This window comes from Coregonus clupeaformis, chromosome 21 (assembly GCF_020615455.1).
Source record: "Coregonus clupeaformis isolate EN_2021a chromosome 21, ASM2061545v1, whole genome shotgun sequence".
In the NCBI taxonomy this organism is placed as follows: Eukaryota; Metazoa; Chordata; class Actinopteri; order Salmoniformes; family Salmonidae; genus Coregonus; species Coregonus clupeaformis.
In genome coordinates, this window is record NC_059212.1 from 16,352,169 (window position 1) to 16,375,896 (window position 23,728).

At 42.2% G+C, this 23,728-nt stretch overlaps 1 protein-coding gene across 1 annotated transcript; it reads right to left on the reverse strand.

Moving 5' to 3' along the window:
* Positions 1–54: 54 nt before the first annotated feature.
* On the reverse strand, positions 55–23,063 carry gad3 (glutamate decarboxylase 3). Its single transcript, XM_041841381.1, has 15 exons — positions 23,042–23,063; positions 22,108–22,248; positions 12,411–12,653; positions 4,223–4,313; positions 3,251–3,363; positions 2,901–3,016; positions 2,734–2,813; positions 2,584–2,638; positions 2,166–2,282; positions 1,892–1,956; positions 1,592–1,670; positions 1,311–1,460; positions 1,089–1,196; positions 903–992; positions 55–703 (listed from the first exon to the last, which is right to left on the reverse strand). Exons 1-15 carry the CDS (start codon positions 23,061–23,063, stop codon positions 506–508), a joined length of 1,668 nt encoding a protein of 555 aa, XP_041697315.1. The 3' UTR covers positions 55–505.
* Positions 23,064–23,728: the final 665 nt, after the last annotated feature.

The following is a 23,728-nucleotide window of genomic DNA, read 5'->3' on the forward strand; positions in this document are numbered from 1 at the left end:
CCTACAGATGGTAGTGATGGACTTTTTAGTGAAATGTAATATTTTAGGCCAATATGATTATGTTACACACTTTAATAACCTTTCAGTTGATACAATTACCAAATTACAGCGTCAACTGTTGCCTACTTAACATTAATATTTAGAAATTTATGAAAATATCAAACTTCAGAAATGATATATAAAAAATGAAACCATGCTCGTTGTCCTCTTAGATATATAGGCTACAATATTGTTGTACACAAATAAAATGAATGAATGAAGAAATAAACTGGCTACATTATAACAATTCCCTGATACTCTGGAATACAAAAATAATATTTATATTTGTATATAAAAAAGGACTGTAATCATGCAATAAAACATTTGAGAACAATTAGTACGTCTAGAGATATATTTAGTTTTCTGATTGTTTTTACCTATTTTACTCTAATTGCATGTTTTACAGTTGATCTGAACCACAATCTGATTCATAAAGTGGTCTCAAACCTGATTCAGCCAACCTGATTCATAAATTGGTCTCAATCCTGATGCATATATCATGACCGAGACAAGCGATCTCCTCCAACAGGTAGTCCACATCCTCTGTCTGTGTGGCCGGGTTGGAGAAGACACATCGGAAGAAGTTCACTTTGTCTCCAAGCGGCTGATAGCCAATCATGGCCATCCCCTGCTCCATCATCTTGGCTTTGATCTTTGGTGCCACCTTAGAAACCAAACAGTTATTTAGCTATAGCTTTATAGAGTATAGATTTAAAGAGTATGAACTGAAGTCATAATGTGTTGCTGCTAGTTATGAGTACAGGTACAGTATCTGCAGCATCTAATGGATAAAGAACCACAAAGGTTGAATTAAGACGCATCTAATATATCACTAACATTAGAAATCCAATGTGTAGCATTACCTCATGGAGTCTCCTGTTCCTCTCAGGACCTGGTGGCATTTTCCTCAGACTTGGTGGGATGTACCAGAAGCACACGTTGCTGTGTTCAGGCTGCATGGGGATGTGTTATAGATAAGGCTTAGCAACGATTCATTTCACTGAGGAATTATTCAATAACTACCGGGACTTTAAAAAAAACAGACTTACTTTGCCTTTGAAGACGAGTTCAAAGTCTGGTCTTTGTTTGATTTTGTCAAACAAGTGCTCAGCATTTTCCAAACATTTATTGACCTGTGATTCAAAGCCTTCTGAACCCTAAGAAGAGACATATAAAAAATACAATATAAATGTAGAGGGATGGGTATAAAATGTGTTTTATTGATCAGTTGATAAAGAAAAGAAAAAGATCCATGTGAGTGTGTTACATACCTTGGCCTTCCACATGAGCCAGAGCTTGAAGACATCAACGTGTCTGCCACACTGAATGGTCTTGTCTCCGGTGTCATACGAGGTGTCATAGTGCTTGTCAGTTTGGAAGAGGTATTCTGCACACAGCTGATTACAGGCTTGCAAGAGGCCCTGCTAGTGAGAAACCACTGATTACATTATGTGTGTGTGTGTGTGTGTGTTTCTCTGTGTGTGTGTTTGTGTTGTGTGTGCATGTAATGTTCATCTTGATTTTAGAAAAATCATAGCGTTAGACTACTCACCCTTTTCTTCACCAGTATGGCTGAGCATTGCAGCGGAGCACCCATCATTTTATGAGGGTTCCAAGTCACAGACCAGGCTCTATAATGAAAATAATTCAAATATACCTGCATGTAAGAACCAATCAAGGCAGTTGCTGTTGAGGGTCAATTCCAATTCAATTGTAAATGGAAACAGTACCCCCCAAATTGAATTGATCCTGGCTATACGTTAGAGTGAAAACTAGCAATATATTATCTTTTCGGGGAGCTGTAGATTTTGGGTGTCCTCAAGTCTCTGTTCTCTCTGGTTACCGTACCTACCGTTCAATCCCTTGTAGTTTCACACGGTGCCTCTTGGACATCAACAGTCCTCCGCCCCAGGCTGCCTGTTAAGAAATAAAGAGAATCTTACTGTAAATACAATCTTATCTTCACATATTTTATAAATTCTTATGGGGACGGTTTCCCAGACACAAATTATGCCTAGTACTGGACTAAAAAGCATGGCCAATTGAAATATATTTTAAATCCAGGATAAAGATAAATCTGTGTCCGTTAAACCGTGATGTATAGACAGATGTTTTAAGGTAAATACATCAACATGCAGCCAGAGTCCATGGCTCTCACAGATGTCTGCGATGGCATTGAGAGGATCAAAGGCTCCGTACACAGTGGTGCCTGCTGTGGCATTGACGTAGAACGGGACACAACCCTGAAGAGAGAGAGAGAGAGGGAGAAAGATGACAGGAATCATGATGAGTGTATTGACCTGATCCTGTGAAATAATCCCTGCCAACGCACTGGAGCTCTGGTAGCTCATTTTATGCACCAGACAATGTTGTTGACTGGAAAACAGAAATTCTGGTTTGATCTGTTGGGGGTGTCTGTTTCTTCCTAATTTGACTAAATCCTTCCCTGGCTGAAAATACTGTATACAGGTATGCTTACATGTATTTCATTCAAAAATCCCTTTATTCCTCAGTTTGGCAAGAGCAGACTCATTCATCCATTACCTGATCTTTGGCAGTAATGATACTTGACTCCAATTCTGCAGGGATCATCTTTCCCCTTGAATAGAAAAAACAACATCACTCCTCTAGCTCTGATGATATTGTCAACATTCACGATCAACAAATGCAAATCACTCTGCCGTCCTTGCTTACCGGTCATCACATTTCACCACCACAACATTTTCACTCCCTATCCCAAGGACTGCCGCAGATTTCTTGACTGAATAATGACTCTAGAGGAGGGAAAAAAGTATTTGTCAGTACATGTTTATAGATAATGTGAATAAACATGACCTAATGTGAATATTGGTGATGCGTACATGTGCTGAGGTGAAGAGGATTAGCCTGGGCAGAGCAGTCATCCCTTTGGTCTTCACTTCAGGGAAAAAGTGGTATCTGGCCAGTAGTACACTGTACAGATTGGACATGGTCCCTCCTGAGTAAATATATATACATACTGTATTATAGATGGATATCTCACTAAGAGATTGTCTTAATCTTATAATTTAATTTAACTTCATAACAATTAAACAATATATCCAAGATTAAGAGGACAAAATGAACCAATTCAATGGAAGTAACAACAAGGATAAATGTATCACAGTTTATGTTTGTCATTGGCTACATTGTTTGTATTGATAGTAAGGTCAGAATGTAGCTAACACTGTACCTGGACAGAAAACACCATCCCCCTCTTCCTCTGACCAACCCACAATCTCCTGCATCTTCCTCAGTAGAACCTCCTCCATCAGAATGAACACTGGGGACACTTCATAAGTAAACCTAGAAAAATGGTTTTACATATTGGATCTTTAACTCATATTGCAGAATAATGTGGTATCTGAAGATTATGCCTTTGTTAAATGTTTTTCATGAAGAGATAGAATGTTGTTTGTGGTAGTATCAAGGGGGAATGTTTTAGGTGTAATACCACATATCACAGACAGGGGGGGGTTGTAGACAGGAAGTGTAGTGTAAACTGGCCAGCAGAGGGAGCCCATCTTGTTGCATTGGTTATAAATAGGGGTGAACGAAGAAGATAGAACAGAGCAGACATTAGAATGGGAGGACACTGCTCTCTGGATACGCGTGTCTGTAAACTCATGCTGAAGCTTTTGATCTGAATAAACCTTATGATCAATGTTCAGTATGAGCAGACTCCTTTTGTTCATCAGCCATGACGACCACATTTCATCATATACTACAATGACATTTACCAGAGAACAGATCACACCGTAGTCCCTAGTGTCAACTGGGCCCGTATGCATCAAGCGCCTCAGAGTAGGAGTGCTGATCTAGGATAAGGTCCACCCTGTCTATATAATTTTATTCATTATGATCTAAAACAGGGTTTCCCAAACTCAGTCCTGGGGCCACGCCTGGGTGCACATATTTAGTTTTTGCCCTAGCACTACACAGCTGATTTAAATAAACAACTCATCAAGTTTTGATTATTTGAGTCAGCTGTGTAGTGCTAGGGCAAAAACAAAATATGTTCACCCAGGGGGAATGTATTTTTTGCTTCCAATTGGCTTATTCATCCCCCCTCCTCTCCCTTGTAACTATTCCCCAGGTCGTTGCTGTAAATGAGAATGTGTTCTCAGTCAACTTACCTAAAATTAAAAAGGAATGTAAATCTTACATGTTTGTGTTGGCGGTAGATGTCAGCCATTCCCCGGCCAGACCGATGACATCCAGCCCTGATGACAGCTGATTGAAGAAGCGTGGGTGACCTGGGGACAGATGAGGACATTCTGGAACATTCTACAAATCTATGATGTCTGTAATGTCAGCCTTTCCCATGGCCAGAACCAATGGCACAGCTGATTAACATTATCAAAGATTGATGATTAGTTGATTATTTGAATCAGCTGTGTAGTGCTAGGGCAAAAAACAAAACATGCACCCCTTGGGGTCCCGAGGACCGAGTTTGGAAAACCCTGCCCTAACCCTAGCCTAGCTAATGTTACCCACCTAGCTAACGTTAGCATTAGCGACCTAGCTAACCTTAGCCACAACTAATTGGAATTCTTAACATACCATACGTATTTCAAATTCGTAACATTTTGTAAGCAATTCGTAACTTATTGTACGAATTGCAATTCGTAACATATACAAATTGTAATTCGCAACATAACATACAAAATGGATGATGGACATCCACAAATTAATACACACCACACAAACAGTGTGGTGAAGAAGTCGCAACAGTGCCTCTTCACCCTCAGGAGGCTGAAGAAATTTGTCTTGGCCCTTAAGACCCTCACAAACCTTTACAGATGCACCATTGAGAGTGTTCTGTCGGGCTGCATCACCACCTGGTACGGCAACTGCACCGTCCGCAACCGCAGGGCTGTCCAGAGGGTGGTGCGGTCTTCCCAACGCGTCACCGGGGGCACATTGCCTGCCCTCCAGGACATCTACAGCACCCGGTGTCACAGGAAGGCCAAGAAGATCATCAAGGACCTCAGCCACCCAAGCCATGGCCTGTTCACCCCGCTACCATCCAAAAGGCGAGGTCAGTACAGGTGCATCAAAGCTGGGACCGAGAGACTGTAAAACAGCTTCTATCTCAAGGCCATCAGACTGTTAAATAGTCACCACATGACAGCACCCCTAGTCACTGTCACTAGCCAGCTACCACCCGGTTACTGTAACATGCACCTTAGAGGCTTGCGAAAGTATTCACCACCCTTGGCATTTTTCCTATTTTGTTGCCTTACAACCTGGAATTAAAATGGATTTTTGGGGGGTTTGTATCATTTGATTTACACAACATGCCTACCACTTTGAAGTTGCAAAATATTTTTTCTTGACAGAGAACTTGAGCGTGCATAACTATTCACCCCCCCAAAGTCAATACTTTGTAGAGCCACCTTTTGCATCAATTACAGCTGCAAGTCTCTTGGGGTATGTCTCTATAAGCTTGGCACATCTAGCCACTGGGATGTTTGCCCATTCTTCAAGGCAAAACTGCTCCAGCTCCTTCAAGTTGGATGGGTTCCGCTGGTGTACAGCAATCTTTAAATCATACCACAGATTCTCAATTGGATTGAGGTCTGGGCTTTGACTAGGCCATTCCAAGACATTTAAATGTTTCCCCTTAAACCACTTGAGTGTTCCTTTAGCAGTATGCTTAGGGTCATTGTCCTGCTGGAAGGTGAACCTCCATCCCAGTCTCAAATCTCTGGAACACCTGAAACAGGTTTCCCTCAAGAATGTCCCTGTATTTAGCACCATCCATCATTCCTTCAATTCTGACCAGTTTCCTAGTCCCTGCCGATTTAAAAACATCCCAACAGCATGATGCTGCCACCACCATGCTTCACTGTGGGGATGGTGTTCTTGGGTGATGAGAGGTGTTGGATTTGCGCCAGACATAACATTTTCCTTGATGGCCAAAAAGCTCAACTTTAGTCTCATCTGACCAGAGTACCTTCTTCCATATGTTTGGGGAGTCTCCCACATGGCTTTTGGCGAACACCAAATGATTTTGCTTATTTTTTTCTTTAAGCAATGGCTTTTCTCTGGCCACTCTTCCATAAAGCCCAGCTCTGTGGAGTGTACGGCTTAAAGTGGTCCTATGGACAGATACTCCAATCTCCGCTGTGGAGCTTTGCAGCTCCTTCAGGGTTATCTTTGGTCTCTTTGTTGCCTCTGATTAATGCCCTCCTTGCCTGGTCCTTTAGTTTTGGTGGGCGGCCCTCTCTTGGCAGGTTTGTTGTTGTGCCATATTCTTTCAATTTTTAAATAATGGATTGAATGGTGCTCTGTGGGATGTTCAAAGTTTCAGATATTTCTTTATAACTCAATCCTGATCTGTACTTCTCCACAACTTTGTCCCTGACCTGTTTGGAGAGCTCCTTGGTCTTAATGGTGCCATTTGCTTGGTGGTGCCCCTTGCTTAGTGGTGTTGCCGACTCTGGAGCCTTTCAGAACATGTGTATATATACTGAGATCATGTGACAGATCATGTGACACTTAGATTGCACACAGGTGGACTTTATTTAACTAATTATGTGACTTCTGAAGGTAATTGGTTGCACCAGATCTTATTTAGGGGCTTCAAAGCAAAGGGGGTGAATACACATGCACGCACCTCTTTTCTGTTATTTATTTTTTTAGAATGTTTTGAAACAAGTTATTTTTTTCATTTCACTTCACCAATTTGGACTATTTTGTGTATGTCCGTTACATGAAATCCAAATAAAAATCCATTTAATTACAGGTTGTAATGCAACAAAATAGGAAGAAAGCAAGGGGGATAAATACTTTTGCAAGGCACTGTACATAGTCATGGAACACTGGTCACTTTAATAATGTTTACATACTATTTTACCCACTTCATATGTACAGCATATACTGTATTCTAGTCAAGGCATATCCTATTTAACTATTGCTGTACATATACTATTCTTCAGATATATTACATATTCTATCCATATACTGTCCATATTGTCTATACAGTGAGGGAAAAAAGTATTTGATCCCGTGCTGATTTTGCACGTTTGCCCACTGACAAAGAAATGATCAGTCTATAATTTTAATGGTAGGTTTATTTGAACAGTGAGAGACAGAATAACAACAAATACATCCAGAAAAATGCATGTAAAAAATGTTATGAATTGATTTGCATTTTAATGAGGGAAATAAGTATTTGACCCCCTCTCAATCAGAAAGATTTCTGGCTCCCAGGTGTCTTTTATACAGGTAACGAGCTGAGATTAGGAGCACACTCTTAAAGGGAGTGCTCCTAATCTCAGCTCGTTACCTGTATAAAAGACACCTGTCCACAGAAGCAATCAATCAATCAGATTCCAAACTCTCCACCATGGCCAAGACCAAAGAGCTCTCTAAGGATGTCAGGGACAAGATTGTAGACCTACACAAGGCTGGAATGGGCTACAAGACCATCGCCAAGCAGCTTGGTGAGAAGGTGACAACAGTTGGTGCGATTATTCGCAAATGGAAAAACACAAAAGACTTGTCAATCTCCCTCGGCCTGGGGCTCCATGCAAGATCTCACCTTGTGGAGTTGCAATGATCATGTGAATGGTAAGGAATCAGCCCAGAACTACACGGGAGGATCTTGTCAATTATCTCAAGGCAGCTGGGACCATAGTCACCAAGAAAACAATTGGTAACACACTACGCCGTGAAGGACTGAAATCCTGCAGCGCCCGCAAGGTCCCCCTGCTCAAGAAAGCACATATACAGGGCCATCTGAAGTTTGCCAATGAACATCTGAATGATTCAGAGGAGAACTGGGTGAAAGTGTTGTGGTCAGATGACACCAAAATCGAGCTCTTTGGCATCAACTCAACTCGCCGTGTTTGGAGGAGGAGGAATGCTGCCTATGACCCCAAGAACACCATCCCCACCGTCAAACATGGAGGTGGAAACATTATGCTTTGGGGGTGTTTTTCTGCTAAGGGGACAGGACAACTTCACCGCATCAAAGGGGCGATGGACGGGGCCATGTACCATCAAATCTTGGGTGAGAACCTCCTTCCCTCAGCCAGGGCATTGAAAATGGGTCGTGGATGGGTATTCCAGCATGACAATGACCCAAAACACACGGCCAAGGCAACAAAGGAGTGGCTCAAGAATAAGCACATTAAGGTCCTGGAGTGGCCTAGCCAGTCTCCAGACCTTAATCCCATAGAAAATCTGTGGAGGGAGCTGAAGGTTCGAGTTGCCAAACGTCAGCCTTGAAACCTTAATGACTTGGAGAAGATCTGCAAAGAGGAGTGGGACAAAATCCCTCCTGAGATGTGTGCAAACCTGGTGGCCAACTACAAGAAACGTCTGACCTCTGATTGCCAACAAGGGTTTTGCCACCAAGTACTAAGTCATGTTTTGCAGAGGGGTCAAATACTTATTTCCCTCATTAAAATGCAAATCAATTTATAACATTTTTGACATGCGTTTTTCTGGATTTTTTGGTTGTTATTCTGTCTCTCACTGTTCAAATAAACCTACCATTCAAATTATAAACTGATCATGTCTTTGTCAGTGGGCAAACGTACAAAATCAGCAGGGGATCAAATACTATTTTACCTCACTGTATATCCCATCACACACACACACACACACACTGCGGACTCCGACATCGCTCGTCCTAATATTTATTTATTTATTTCTTAATTCCATTTTTTAACTTTTTAGATTTGTGTGTATTGTTAGATATTACTGCACTGTTGGAGCTAGGAACACAAGCATTTCGCTACACCTGCAATAACATCTGCCAAATATGTGTATGCGACCAATACAATTTGATTTGATATTTTTAGGGACAATACAATTATCCTACTTAGACTAGCCTACAACACCAAAATGCAATGAATAAGTGAGTACAAAATTCTACTCTAGGCTGCAGTGAACATTTTTCATTTGAATAACGCGCAAAAGCTCTGTGATTTTAATGTTTCTTTCCATTTGGATCAGTTGTGGGTCTACTCTCGACAGTGTATAAGGTCTAGAAAGGCACAGTAGCAGGCCAGTCTGGTTGTATTTTTACTTCTGATATTGATATGTGCGATCTGTTGCAGATCATCATTCTCCGAAGTCGTCCTATAATAATGTTGCCATATAGATGGGTTGGCTGATAACGTCACGAAAACGATGAGCGCTTCCATGGCGAGAAGTCAGCCTGTTGTTGTGATTCTGTTGTGATTCTGGGCCGCCAGATTGCTAGCAAGAATGACAAGAAACTGCCATCTGGGGAATTGTAAGTGGCTCATTTCATCTTGTTTCATCTTGTGTTTTGACTGATTTCACGTCAATGCTAATAAGGCAAAGATTCGCTAGATAGCCAACCACCAACTGTAACAATGTATTTGAGAGACAAGTAGTTATTGTGCAAATTTATTTATGTTTTTAATAAACATTGGAGACAAAATATAGTTTACATGTTGTCAACAATCTAAACCAACCTTGTGTATCAAACACAACCAGTCACAATGTTTTAATCTGATTATGCTAGCTACTTCAAAAGTCTGCTGTAGGCATGCGCAAATGCGTCCAAAATATAATTCCAGCATCCTCAAAATGGTTTGACATTAACCAGGTTTCCATCCAACCTTTTTATGCGAGTAAAGTACATGTTGGATAAAACATTTCATGACCAGCCTGATGTAAACAGCTAGCTAATTTGTTGGTAAACTTTCCAAATGTTGACAAAACAAAATACACTAGACAAGGTGGGATATTTTTGTGTCTGTAAAAGGAATTATGCAAGAAATGACAGTAGAAAAGCTTTAACGCTCTAATATTGATATCATAAACATCATATCCAGGGATCGCGTTAGAGTTCAGAAATCTGCATTTTAAACTATTTCACCTACGTTTTATATTGAAAGTCAAGAGTTTATTTTTTTTGCTTCAATAGAGTCATCAGGGGCAAGCAACTATAGTTTTCCTTCACAGAAAATACATTAGTGCAACACATTCTGCAGAAAATAGCTTCATTTTCATCAGCTGACAACAGAAGTGCAACACTATTTGGCCAGCAGCCACACAAGTAAATTAGCTTACAATGAAAAAGCAAGGTCTGTTTAGCAAAAACTATGCGTGGTCCTCTGCGTGGTCCTCTGTAGCTCAGCTGGTAGAGCACGGCGCTTGTAACGCCAAGGTAGTGGGTTCGATCCCCGGGACCACCCATACACAAAAATGTATGCACGCATGACTGTAAGTCGCTTTGGATAAAAGCGTCTGCTAAATGGCATATTATTATATCAGGTTTCTCATAGAAAGAATGTAGCCAGCTACACTTCCTAATGTTTTGCTTGAAGCTAATTTTACCAGAGAAACACAGAGAAAAGTGTCTACACATCAGTCAGAGCGTTGTCTGATGATAGCTGTCTGATGATAGAATGCCCCTTAGTGAATTCTCATCATAAGTGGAGAAGTGCAACTGAAGCACAAAATGAGTCTGATGCCAAACAGAAATTACAATAACGCCTCGATCACACCTACAGTGAAATTGTGTTTTGGTACTCCAGAAGTACATTCATTTCCAATGGAACACTGCGTTTGCCTTGCAGCATTGCGTTACAGAGACAGTTGCAGTGTGTTCTGTGTGGTGCATATGTGGGATTAATCGAACATATGCATCAAATTGTATGCTGTGACGTCACGAGAGGCTACACAGCTTTCAGCGGGATTGCTCAAGTAGTGCAAGGAGACAAGGTTCAAACAAAACAAGGATTTTATTATAGGTCTTGGGAAATTAACGAAAATATAACAAAAGTCTGTTCTCGTGTGGCTCTTTAAGGGTTAACAGTTCAGGGATGTCTCTTCCACATCCCACATCATAATTCTCACTCGCTCAGATAACTTTTCCCCAGCCTTACTGTAGTCCACGTTGCAGCTAGTGGCCAACCCAGCAAAAAGTCCTTCCAAATGTCTCTCACGTATTTCCACAGGTGCATATATCCACAGGTGAGTATTTCCCCAAAGGTAAGTGTCTCCCAATCCTTATATTCCTCCTGGAAGTGGACGTGCAGCACTCTTGTTCTCCAGAGAGCCCAGGTTGGAGACTGTGTCTCTTCACCCCCCACACACTCCCTCAGTGTGTCTCTTCCCTTTTCCAAACCTTTAGCTCATCAGCTCCTCATTTGTTTCAGCTGCGTGGGAAGATTGGCCATAGAGGGGTGGAGTTCCCGACCATACCAGCAGATGGAGCCATAGCTGTCTGGGTTTGCAGCCACCTCAGGGGGATGTAACGTCCCTCCAGGACACAGCCTCTCGTGACATCACAATGCGTAGATGGCTTGACAGAAATGGTAGCAGAAGGTCAAGGTTGAACTTTTGTTGCACACATATCCAGATGATGCTGCGTACCATTTTGTGCAATGATGCTGTAGGTGTGGTCAAGGCGTGAGAAGCATTTTCGACCTGCGTTTACAAAACGCAGCAAGATATTTCTTATGCGATTGATCTTTTTTGTCTGCGTGAAAAATGCTGAATTCTGCGTTAACGCAACCCCTGATATCGAAGTACACTTGGAGTCATGAGATGATGTGTTGTGTGGTCCTCCCACTAGACTCTGGAAAGCAGGCAGTTTATTAGGCTACAGATTAAATAAGTTATGATGAACTTCACAGGGTGGTGAAAGTGCACCTGATGAGCTTGATGCTCCTTTCAGTAGATGTTGAACTGTCCCTTACGAACTTCTCCCACTCGCACCCATTTCAGCAAACAGGTAGTACCCGCTCTATATAAGCAAGCTAAAGCCAAAGTTGTCAATGAATTGGCCAATGCACCCTGGGTTGCACTTACTACAGATGGATGGATCTCCAGGGCTACAGAGAGCTACTTAACAGTGACAGCCCATCACATTACCACGGAGTGGGAAATTAGAAGTACCTGTGATACAGACACGCCCCCTTTAGGAGCGTCACACAAGTGTGCATATTTTTCTCTTTCTAAGAAAACATTACAGCATAGGCCTATACAATGTCTGAGCCATGTTTACATATTGATTTCACAGGCATATTGCACTTTATTTTAGTGTTGTTGTTGATGAGTAATCGTGTGTTCTCATTTAAGAAAATGTGTTGGTACTCTGATTGTGCTCTCATCAAGCATTATGACTCATGATCAAATGGAATCAGGAATACCAACACTTGGATTTTCTTAAATAAACAAAAAGGAACTACATTAACTGTTGTCATTTCATTTTCCCGCTGTACCCGAACCGAACCCTGACCCCAAAACTGCAATATGTACTGAACCTTGGGTTTGATTAACTGTTACACCCCTAATGGAGTACATGTTTTGTACCTAGAGTACATTTTTGACAAAACAGTCGACAGCTCTTACGGTACCTGTTTTGACTCCATACTTCAAGGTGTCCCTGCAGTCGACCAGGAGTTGTTCCAGGTTCTCGGGCTGGTCTGGGAGATCCAGACTGAAGCCCTCCAGACCCTCTCTGAGTTGGTGAGGGTGGTGGAAGTCCAGGACTTTGGAGCTTCTTCTGAACGACTTGCAGACATAGCTGAGGAGAACGCTCACCAGCTCTTGGAAGAAACCTTTGGTTGTGTCCTCACCACTGAGGGCAGGGAGTAGATCTAAAGATAAAGGGACACGGTCAGGGCTGTAAATTAACTTTTTTAATTTGTAGTCAGTGCTCGTCTTTAAATAATTAAGAGTACCAAAAAGTATTTAGGAGCACCATAAAAAGGGATTGATTTCAATTGATTTAGCCTATATGCCTGAGAGCACATCCAGGAGCCCCTTTTCTTTCTTCCAGTGCCATCTTAAAGCATACTGGTGGTCGAGTTACCAGGTTGTTAGCCAGCTAGGTAACATGACTGGACAAGGTTGTTTGTTATCAAACAGTTAGCGGCCTGCGAGTAGTTTTAAAAGGTCCAGGATACATGGTTTATGAAATTGAAATATTCAGGTGCATGTATTGAAAGAAAGAAATATTAGCACCGGTAATATGATTAATGTTAGGCTAGCTAATGCTAAAGCAGCCCACAAGACCCTACAGGTATTACAGTCAAAGCTTATGAATATTGTATGTGAATTTCCATATATCAATTACGCTAGCAAAAGGGCTGAATTGTTCAGCAACGTGCAGTGAATGCTAACATGGCTTTCGTGATGAAAGGTACATAATGCATTTATTTTGATCTCCCAATCAGGCCACTGTGTGCTGTGACATGGATGGTGACACATCTTCTTCAAGCTGCCTGACTGAACACTGGGGCCTTCAGTGGTACCAGAAGCAAGGGCCTTACCTGGGAGTACAGCAACAGTCTCTCTTTCTCTGTCTCACAGCCATTCTGTCAATATGTATTGTATTTAACCACTCAAATTTATGCAAACTGCTACGGACGCAAACACTGACTTACACTGAGTATACTCAGATCCTCAAAAAGTTATACAGCTGCACCATCGAGAGCATCCTGGTTGCATCACCGCCTGGTATGGCAACTGCTCGGTCCGCAAGGCACTACAGAGGGTAGTGCGTACGGCCCAGTACATCACTGGGGCCAAGCTTCCTGTCATCCATGACCTCTATACCAGGCGGTGTCAGAGGAAGGCCCTCAAAATTGTCAAAGACTCCAGCCACCCTAGTCATAGACTGTTCTCTCTGCTACCGCACGGCAAGTGGTACCGGAGCGCCAAGTCTAGGTCCAAAAGGCTTCTCAACAGCTTCTACCCCCAAGCCATAAGACTCCTGAACAGCTAATCATGGCTACCGAGACTATTTGCACTGCCCCCCCTACCCCCACCCCATATTTTTACGCTGTTGCTACTCTGTTTATTATTTATGCATAGTCACTTTAACTCTACCCACATGTACATATTACCTCAACTACCTCAACCATCCGGTGCCCCCGCACATTGACTCTGCACCGGTACCCCCCTGTATATAGCCTCCCTACTGTTATTTTATTTTACTTGTGCTCTTTTTTTCTCAACACTTTTTTGTTGTTGTTGTTTTATTTAAATTTTTTATAAAAAAATAAATGCATTGTTGGTTAAGGGCTGTAAGTAAGCATTTCACTATCTGGCGCATGTGGCAAATGAAATTTGATTTGATTTGATATACAAAACATTCCTTATATTGAGTTGCACCCACTTTTGCCCTCAGAACAGCCTCAATTCGTCGGGGCATGGACTCTACAAGGTGTCGAAAGCGTTCCACAGGGATGCTGGCCCATGTTGACTCTAATGCTTCTCACAGTTGTGTCAAGTTGGCTGGATGTCCTTTTGGTGGTAGACCATTCTTGATGCACACAGGAAACTGTTGAGCGTGAAAAACCCAGCAGCGTTGCAGTTCTTGACATACTCAAACCAGTGCACCTGGCACCTACTACCATACCCCATTCAAAGGCAGTTACATATTTTGTCCATTCACCCTCTGAATGACACATACACAATCCATGTCTCAATTGTCTCAAGGCTTAAAAATCCTTCTTTAACCTCTCCTTCCCTTCATCTACACTGATTGACATGGATTTAACAAGTGACATCAAGAAGGGATCATAGCTTTCACCTGGATTCACCTGGTCAGTCTATGTCATGGAAAGAGCAGATGTTCTTAATGTTTTGTACACTCAGTGTATATTTGGCATTGTGTTTTAGGTTATTGTCCTGCTGAAACGTGAATCTGTCTCCCAGTGTCTGTTGGAAAGCAGACTGAACCAGGTTTTCCTCTATATTCTACTTGTCAAATTCTTTAATCTTGTCTGGGATATACAGTACCAGTCAAGAGTTTGGACACACCTACTCATTCAAGGGTTTTTCTTTCGGACCCTTTTCTTCCATTTTCGCCTATAATGACATACCCAAATCTAACTGTCTATAGCTCAGGACCTGAAGTAAGGATATGTATATTCTTGATACAATTTGAAAGGAAACACTTTGAAGTTTGTGGAAATGTGAAATTAATGTAGGAGTATATAACAAATTAGGTCTGGTAAAAGATAATACAAACAAAAAAACATGTTTAAAAAAAAATATATATATCATCTTTGAAATGCAAGAGAAAGGCCATAATATAATATTACAGTTTAGGTGCAATTTAGAGTTTGGCCAATAGATGGCAGCAGTGTGTGTGCAAAGTTTCAGATTGATCCAGTGAAGCATTGCAATACTGGACTATGTTGTATCAAGTCTGCCCAAATGTGCCGAATTGGTCAATTGATACATTTTCAAGTACATAACTATAGAGAACATACAAAAATGATATGGTAACACAAAATGTAAGTTTACACACTCCCAGGAATGTCATACACGATGGATCATTAGCTTATACACTAACTTTCACACATCTAGATGGCCGAGCAGGGGTTCAAACTGTAGAACCCAGTTCCTACATTTGAATATAAAAATGGATTGTATCAAACAAAACTATGCTACATTTTATCTCTGGGACCCTAAGGATGAAAAATCAGAGCAAGATTACTGAATGTAAGTACATTATTTACCTTCAGAGGTGAATGTATCAAACCAGTTGCCGTGCTAAGTTTTTTGTTGTTGTGCACTCTTCTCAAACAATAGCATGGACAGTGCAGTTAGATTAAGAATAATTTAAGCTTTCTGCCCATGTAACATGTCTATGAGCAAGGCACTTATCCCTAATTGCTCCTGTAAGTCGCTCTGGATAAGAGCGTCTGCTAAATGACAAGAAATGTAAATGTAAATATGTCCTGGAAAGTTTGCTGTTACTTACAACAGTCATGCTAATCACATTAGCGCACGTTAGCTCAACCGTCCCGTATACGGGACACCGATCCCGTAGAGGTTAACACTTGTTGGCTGCTTTTCCTTCGCTCTGCCGTCCGACTCCTCCCAAACCATCTCAATTGGGTTGAGGTCGGGGGATTGTGGTGGCCAGGTCATCTGATGCAGCACTCCATCACTCTCCTTCTTGGTAAAATAGCCCTTAAACAGCCTGGAGGTGTGTTGGGTCATTGTCCTATTGAAAAATTAAAGATAGTCCCACTAAGCCCAAACCAGATGGGATAGTGTATCGCTGCAGAATGCTGTGGTAGCCATGCTGGTTGAGTGTGCCTTGAATTCTAAATAAATTCTAAATAAATCCCGGACAGTGTCACCAGCAAAGCACCCCTACACCATAACACCTCCTTCTCCATCCTTTACGGTGGGAACATGCAGAGATCATCCGTTCACCCACACCACGTCTCACAAAGACACGGCGGTTGGAACCAAAAATCTCCAATTTGGACTCCAGACCAAAGGACAAATGACCACTGGTCTAATGTCCATTGCTCGTGTATCTTGTCCCGAGCAGGTATCTTGTTCTTATTGGTGTCCTTTAGTAGTGGTTTCTTTGCAGCAATTCGACTATGAAGGCCTGATTCACACAGTCCCCTCTGAACAGTTGATGTTGAGATGTGTCTGTGACTTGAACTCTGTGAAGCATTTATTTGGGCTGCAATTTCTGAGGCTGGTAACTCTAATGAACGTATACTCTGCAGCAGAGGTAACTCTGGATCTTCCATTCCTGTGGTGGTCCTCATGAGAGCCAATTTCATCATAGCGCTTGATGGTATTTGCGACTGCACTTGAAGAAACTTTCAAAGTTCTTGAAATGTTCCGTATTTGCTGACCTTCATGTCTTAAAGTAATGATGGACTGTTGTTTCTCTTTGCTTATTTGAGCTGTTCTTGCCATAATATGGAGTTGCTCTTTTACCAAATAGGGCTATCTTCTGTATAACCCCCCCCCCACAGACACACACACACACACACACACACACACACACACACACACACCTTGTCACAACACAACTGATTGGCTCAAACGCATTAAGAAGGAAAGAAATTCCACAAATTAATTTTTAAGAAGGCACACCTGTTAATTGAAATGCATTCCAGGTGACTACATCATGAAGCTGGTTGAGAGAATGCCAAGTGTGTGCAAAGCTGTCATCTAGGCAAAGGGTGGCTATTTGAAGTCTCAAATATAAAATATATTTTGATTTGTTTAACACTTTATGGGTTACTACATGATTCCATATGTGTTATTTCATAGTTTTGATGTCTTCACTATTATTCTACAATGTAATAAATAGTAGAAATAAAGAAAAACCCTTGAATGAGTAGGTGTGTCCAAACTTTTGACTGGTAGTGTACATTGAGGACTCCCTAGCTGCCAGGTTCATCCGTCCCTCTGCCTCCCCCGCAGGCGCAGGGTTCTTCTTTGTGGAGAAGAAGGACAAAACCCTGCACCCGTGCATCGACTACCGGGGCCTCAACGGTAGAACCGCTACCCGCTACCACTCATCTCCTCTGCCTTCGAGCCGCTCCAGGGGGCCAACGTGTTCTCCAAGCTGGACCTACGGAATGCCTACCACCTGGTGCAGATTCGGGAGGGGGACGAGTGGAAGACTGTCTTCAACAAGGCCAGCGGTCACTACGAGTATCTGGTCATGCCATTTGGCCTTACCAATGCTCCAGCTGTGTTCCAGGCCCTGGTTAATGATATTCTCTGCGACATGTTGAACCGGTTCGTCTTCGTCCACCTCGGGGACATCCTCGTCTTCTCCCGCTCCGCCCAAGAATAAATGCTCCATGTCTGACAGGTCCTCCAACGCCTCCTGGAGAACCAACTTTTTGTGAAAGCGGAGAAATGCGAATTCCATCGCTCCACCATCACCTTCCTGGGCTACATCATCGCAGCAGGGAGTGTACAGATGGATCCCGGGAAGGTGAGAGCGGTGGTGGATTGGCCCCAGCCTACGTCCAGAGTGCAGCTGCAACATTTCCTGGGATTTGCCAACTTTTATTTCCGCTTTATCCGGGGTTACAGCACCGTGGCTTCCCCCCTGTCTGCACTCACCTCTCCCAAGGTTCCGTTCACATGGTCCCCAGCTACTGACCGGGCGTTCCGGGTCCTCAAACACCGTTTCACTACTGCTCCCATCTTGGTTCATCCTGACCCGTCCCGCCAGTTCGTGGTGGAGGCCGATGCTTCTGATGTCGGAGTGGGGGCGGTCCTGTCCCAGTGCTCGGCCCTGGACCTCAAGTGACATCCCTGCGCCTTCTTCTCCCATCGCCTCAACACCACGGAGAGGAATTATGATGTGGGGAATCGTGAGCTTCTTGCGGTGAAGATGGCGTTGGAGATGTGGAGGCACTGGTTGGAGGGAGCAGAACATCCGTTCATTGTATGAACAGACCACAAGAACTTGGAATATCTCCGCACCGCCAAGCGTCTCAATTCCAGGCAAGCTAGGTGGGCCCTGCTTTTCACCCGGTTCAACTTCTCCCTCTCATACCGAGAATGTCAAGCCAGATGCGCTGTCACGCCGCTATAGCCCCGCTGCTACACCCCCGGAATCCAAGACCATCCTTCCCACCTTGTGCTTGGCGACAGCACTCAGTTGGGGAATAGGGAAGCAGGTCCAGGAGGCGCAGCGTTCCCAGCCGAACCCCGGTCCTGGAGTGGGCCCACTCCTCCAGGCTTGCCTGCCACCCGGGCTCCCGTCGGACCCTGGCATTTGTACGACAACGCTTTTGGTGGCCTACCACCTCCTGTAGCTCAGTTGGTAGAGCATGGCACTTGCAACGCCAGGGTTGTGGGTTCGATTCCCACGGGGGGCCAGTATGAAAAATGTATGCACTAACTGTAAGTCGCTCTGGATAAGAGCGTCTGCTAAATGACTAAAATGTAAAAAAAAAAATATCAAATGTAAATTCATTTATTCTAGTTTTCCCGGTTTTGACCATTCTGCCTGCCCTGACCCGGAGCCTGCCTGCCGTTCTGTACCTTTTGGACTCTGATCTGGATTACTGACCTCTGTTTTTGTAATAAACTTTTGTTACTTCGACACTGTCTGCATCTGGGTCTTCACCTGAAACGTGATAGTAACTCAGTAAAATATTTTAAATTGTTGCATGTTGCATTTATATTTTTGTTTGGAAAGTATTCAGACACCTTCCCTTTTTCAAAATTCTGTTACGTTACAGCCTTATTCTAAAATGGATTAAACAATTGTTTTTCCTTCATCAATCTACACACAATACCCCATAATGACAAAGCGAAAACATGTTTTTAGAAATGTTGGCAAATCTATTAAAAACCAAAAACATAAATACCTTATTTACATAAGTATTCAGCCCCTTTGCCTTGAGACAGGTGGATACTGTGTCCATTGATCATCCTTGAGATATTTCTACAACTCGATTGGAGTCCACCTGTGTTAAATTAAATTGATTGGACATGATTTGGAAAGGCACACACCTGTCTATATAAGGTCCCACAGTTGACAGTGCACGTCAGAGCAAAAAACAAGCCATGAGGTCAAAGGAATTGTCCGTAGAACTCCGAGACAGGATTGTGTCAACACAGATCTGGGGAAGGTTATTAAAACATTTCTGCAGCATTGAAGATCCCCAACAACATAGTGGCCTTCATCATTCTTAAATGGAAGAAGTTTGGAACCACCAATACTATTCATTTACATTTTACATTTACGTCATTTAGCAGACGCTCTTATCCAGAGCGACTTACAAATTGGGCAATTTGTTCCAAACTGAGCAATCGGGGGTGAAGGGCCTAGGTCAGGGAGGTGACCAAGAACCTGATGGTCACTCTGACAGAGCTCCAGAGTTCCTCTGTGGAGATAGGAGAACCTTCCAGAAGGACAACCATCTTTGCAGCACTCCACCAATCAGGCTTTTATGGTAGAGTAGCAAGACGGAAGCCACTCCTCAGCAAAAGGCACATGACAGCCCGCTTGGAGTTTGCCAAAAGGCACCTAAAGGACTCTCAGACCATGAGAAACAAGATTCTCTGGTCTGATGAAACCAAGATTGAACTCATTGGCCTGAATGCCAAGCGCAACGTCTGGAGGAAACCTGGCACCATCCCTGTGGTGGCAACATCATGCTGTGGGGATGCTTCTCAGTGGCAGGGACTGGGAGACTAATCAGGATCGAGGGAAAGATGAACGGAGCAAAGTACAGAGAGATCCTTGATGAAAACCTGCTCCAGAGCGCTCAGGACCTCAGACTGGGGCGAAGCTTCACCTTCCAAAAGGACAATGACCCTAAGCACACAGCCAAGACAACACAGGAATGGCTTCGGGACAACTCTCTGAATGTCCTTGAGTGGCCTGGACTTGAACCCGATCTAACATCTCTGGAGAGACCTGAAAATAGCTGTTCAGCGATGTTCCCCATCCAACCTGACAGAGCTTGAGAGAATCTGCAGAGAAGAATGGGAGAACCTCCCCAAATACAGGTGTGGCAAGCTTGTAGCATCATAACCAAAAAAACTCAAGGCTATAATCGCTGCCAAAGGTGCTTCAACAAAGTACTGAGTAAAGGGTCTGAATACTTATGTAAATGTCATATTTCTGTATTTTATTTTTAACAAATTTGCTAAAACTTCTTTTTAAAAAAGAGTTTTTGATTTGTCATTATGGGGTATTGTGTGTAGATTGATGAGGGGATTATTTAAAAAAAATCAATTTTAGAATAAGGCTGTAAAGTAGCAAAATGTGGAAAATGTCAAGGGGTCTGAATACTTTCCGAATGCACTGTATCAGATTGATAAATATACGCCCTAAAACATTTTTTTTTTTTTTTACGTTAACCCCTAAACCCTAGCCTAGCTAACGTTAGCCACAACAAATTGGAAATCCTAACATGTCATACGTATTGGAAATTCACAACATATTGTACAAAATGCAATCCGTAACATATCATACAAATTGTAATTGGTAACATATCATAAGAAATGTATGATGGACATTCACAAATTAATACATACCATACGTATCATATCATACTAAATTGAGGGAGACAGATTTACGTTTACTATGTTATGTCTACTCCAGAGTCCAGGTTGATCTGCACTGCCTCAGTGAGTGATGTCCCTCCTGTATGTATACAGGAACACGAGTCCCAGGGAGGATAAACAGTATTACCGATGACAGTATTGGTAATGTGTTTTCAGACCCTCCCTTGGTCGTATTCTCACGGGGCAGAAATCTCAGAGATCAATTGGTAAACTCTGATTTACCACCCCAAAATACCCCTACACCAACATATCCTTGAGCCTCTACCGGATGGAAACTACAAGTGTAATGGCAGCACTCAATGCAATGGCACTTACAAATGTAGATCATTCAAACATCCCCAAACAGAGAAACAGGTCACAATCAAAGGTGTTATCACGTGCTCCACTAAGGCAGTTATTTATCTTATAACTTGTCCTTGTGGTAAATATTATGTGGGCAAAACGAAGCGTGAAATAAAAGTACGAATTTCTGAGCATTGTAGCAACATTAGGTCAAAAACTCGACGTACCCAGATGCGGCCCACTTTTTGGAAGCGAACCACTCTATTTTGTCCCTTCGTTATATCAGCATCGAACACGTCCCCCTCCCTAGGAGAGGGGATGACCTTGACAATTTATTGTTAAAATGAGAGGCCGCTTGGACCTTTCATTTAATTTGCTATCCATTGTAAATAATGTTTGTAGGCCTATGTAGCCAAATTGTATCTATGATCGTATGTTATCCATTCATGCTTTTTTATATGTTCTATTTACAGTATATCTGTAAATCAACCAATGAAATCAAGATACAGCCGGCCATGATTACAGACACCTGTGTGTGTCCTTTCAAACTATGTAAACTAGTGACCCGTGGTGTTTGTCAATATATCCTGATGAAGACAGCTTGGCTGTCGAAACGTTGGTTATACAATTATTGCATCTGAGCTCCTGGAGTGTGCGGCTGTCCTTTTCTACTCCGCTAGCCAGCACCTCGCCTAAACAGGTGTGCGTTTCTTTCACCTTCAGGATAGAAAGCCAGACCATGTTGACCCTGAATGTGTCCCAAATGGCACCCTAGTCCCTACAGTGCTCTACTTTTGACCAGAGCCCTATGGGCCCTAGTCAAAAGTACGGCACTATATAGGGAAAAAGGTCCCATTTGGGATGAAGACCATGAGTGCAGTATAACCGATGAATAGGCTAGTAGCAGTAGCTTTCATCAGCCTCATAATGCAGCTTTTGTTGGGCTGGGTTTACCTTTGCTGTAGATGCAGCTGAAGTCCTTGGGTATGCAGGTGTTGTCACTTGTCTGTGGAGGGTTGATATTGTCAGAGGAGCTTCTCTGTTTACTCTCTGCCAAAATCTGCCCACCAGGTGTAGAGTTTTCTATGATGCTTTCTGGAACAAATAAACGGAGAGTACATGATGATCCAACACCAATATTGACATGTCTACTGTATATTGTCATGAGGAATTCTTTGAATTTAGAATTTTGCCTGTAAAGTAGAGACTGAAGATCGAAGGAAAGCATAGTAGTGAGATGGGGTGTGAGGGCAGGGTGGGAAGAAGCATCATAGTAATTTATTGTAATTCGAATAAGAATAGAATGTTTCCCGTATATTCATCTATTGAAACCATGTAAGCAACAGTAGACTCAGGCCATGTAATCAGGAGCACAGTTTTGTGTGTAACCCAGTCTGCCCGTTTGAAGGATCAGAATGTAACCAAGGGCCAGGTCAGAGAAATAAACAGACTGCCAAAAGATGGTGAGTCTGGCCTGGAGGGACGAGTGTGTGTGCAGTTAATAGATACAAACGTAACGCAAGTAATTGCAACATATTAATAAAACTAAAAAGTAGTCTGACTTGTTCTTTGTCTCCACTCAACAATATCAAGCAAATACAGAGTTCCCAACAAGATCACATGTTACAAATGTTATTTACATACCATGTGTACCATGTGAGTCCAAAATATTGTTCAAATAGATAGATATGCTAACATAAATATGGTTTCTTATTCATAGATATCATAATCAACTATTTATTTAAATAGCCTAAAGCCTTATCTCAGTGTTTACCGCTTTACCTGAGCGAATGTCTCAAAACACACACAACAAATCACATCATGACATAACTGACATAACCCCATAGAGATACCATAGAGATAATTGATATGCTCATTTGATTCTTACCTGGTAGCTGCAGGTAATCCATAATAAATCCACATATGATTGAGTTCTGGGAGTGAAGTTTGTCCTGTATCTCACTGTTCCACTGCTGCCCCTCCATGAGATGCACCTGGAATGGTTGTGTGGACTATATAACCCCTGGAGGAACTAGGCGTGGTGGTGGGCGCATTATGACACAAGGCTATTCAACCTGAATGAAACAATGCTATTACATAACCATTTGAGACTGAGAGAGACTCCCCAAAATGTTTCTGACAATCACTAGCTACCACATCAATTCATTATGATCTCTTCTGTCTTTTTTTGTTCTTTTGTGTGTAATTATTTGGCTCAAAATATCTTTGTGTGCTCACTCAACCTGCATACAGTACTCTGAAGGATCAAAAAGAGACTGTTGTGAATGTTTCCTTTGGTCTGAAGATATGATTGAAATGATTTATTAAAACTGGCAACTGGATTTATATGACATTAAAATAATGATTATTGTTTGTGAGAACATGTTTAAATATCTAGCTCAATTTTTTTCTTGATACACATGGTTTTACTCATATTAATGCATTTTAAACTCTTGGAATGTTGGTAATCTTTCTAGATTCTCATCTGAGAAGGTTGTTATTTGCATACAATACATTATGGCTTTATTTATTATAATATATTATGATCTGAGACATTTTTTCTGTAAACGTTTTA

Excerpts from the sequence above, each read along its gene's own strand:
- gad3 (XM_041841381.1), bottom strand. The coding sequence starts at position 23,063 with ATGGATTACCTGCAGCTACCAG. Across the intron at positions 3,017-3,250 it reads GGATGGTGTTTTCTGTCCAG|GAGGGACCATGTCCAATCTG; the intron begins GTACAGTGTTAG and ends ATATTTACTCAG. Across the intron at positions 1,671-1,891 it reads AAACTACAAGGGATTGAACG|AGCCTGGTCTGTGACTTGGA; the intron begins GTAGGTACGGTA and ends TTTTCATTATAG.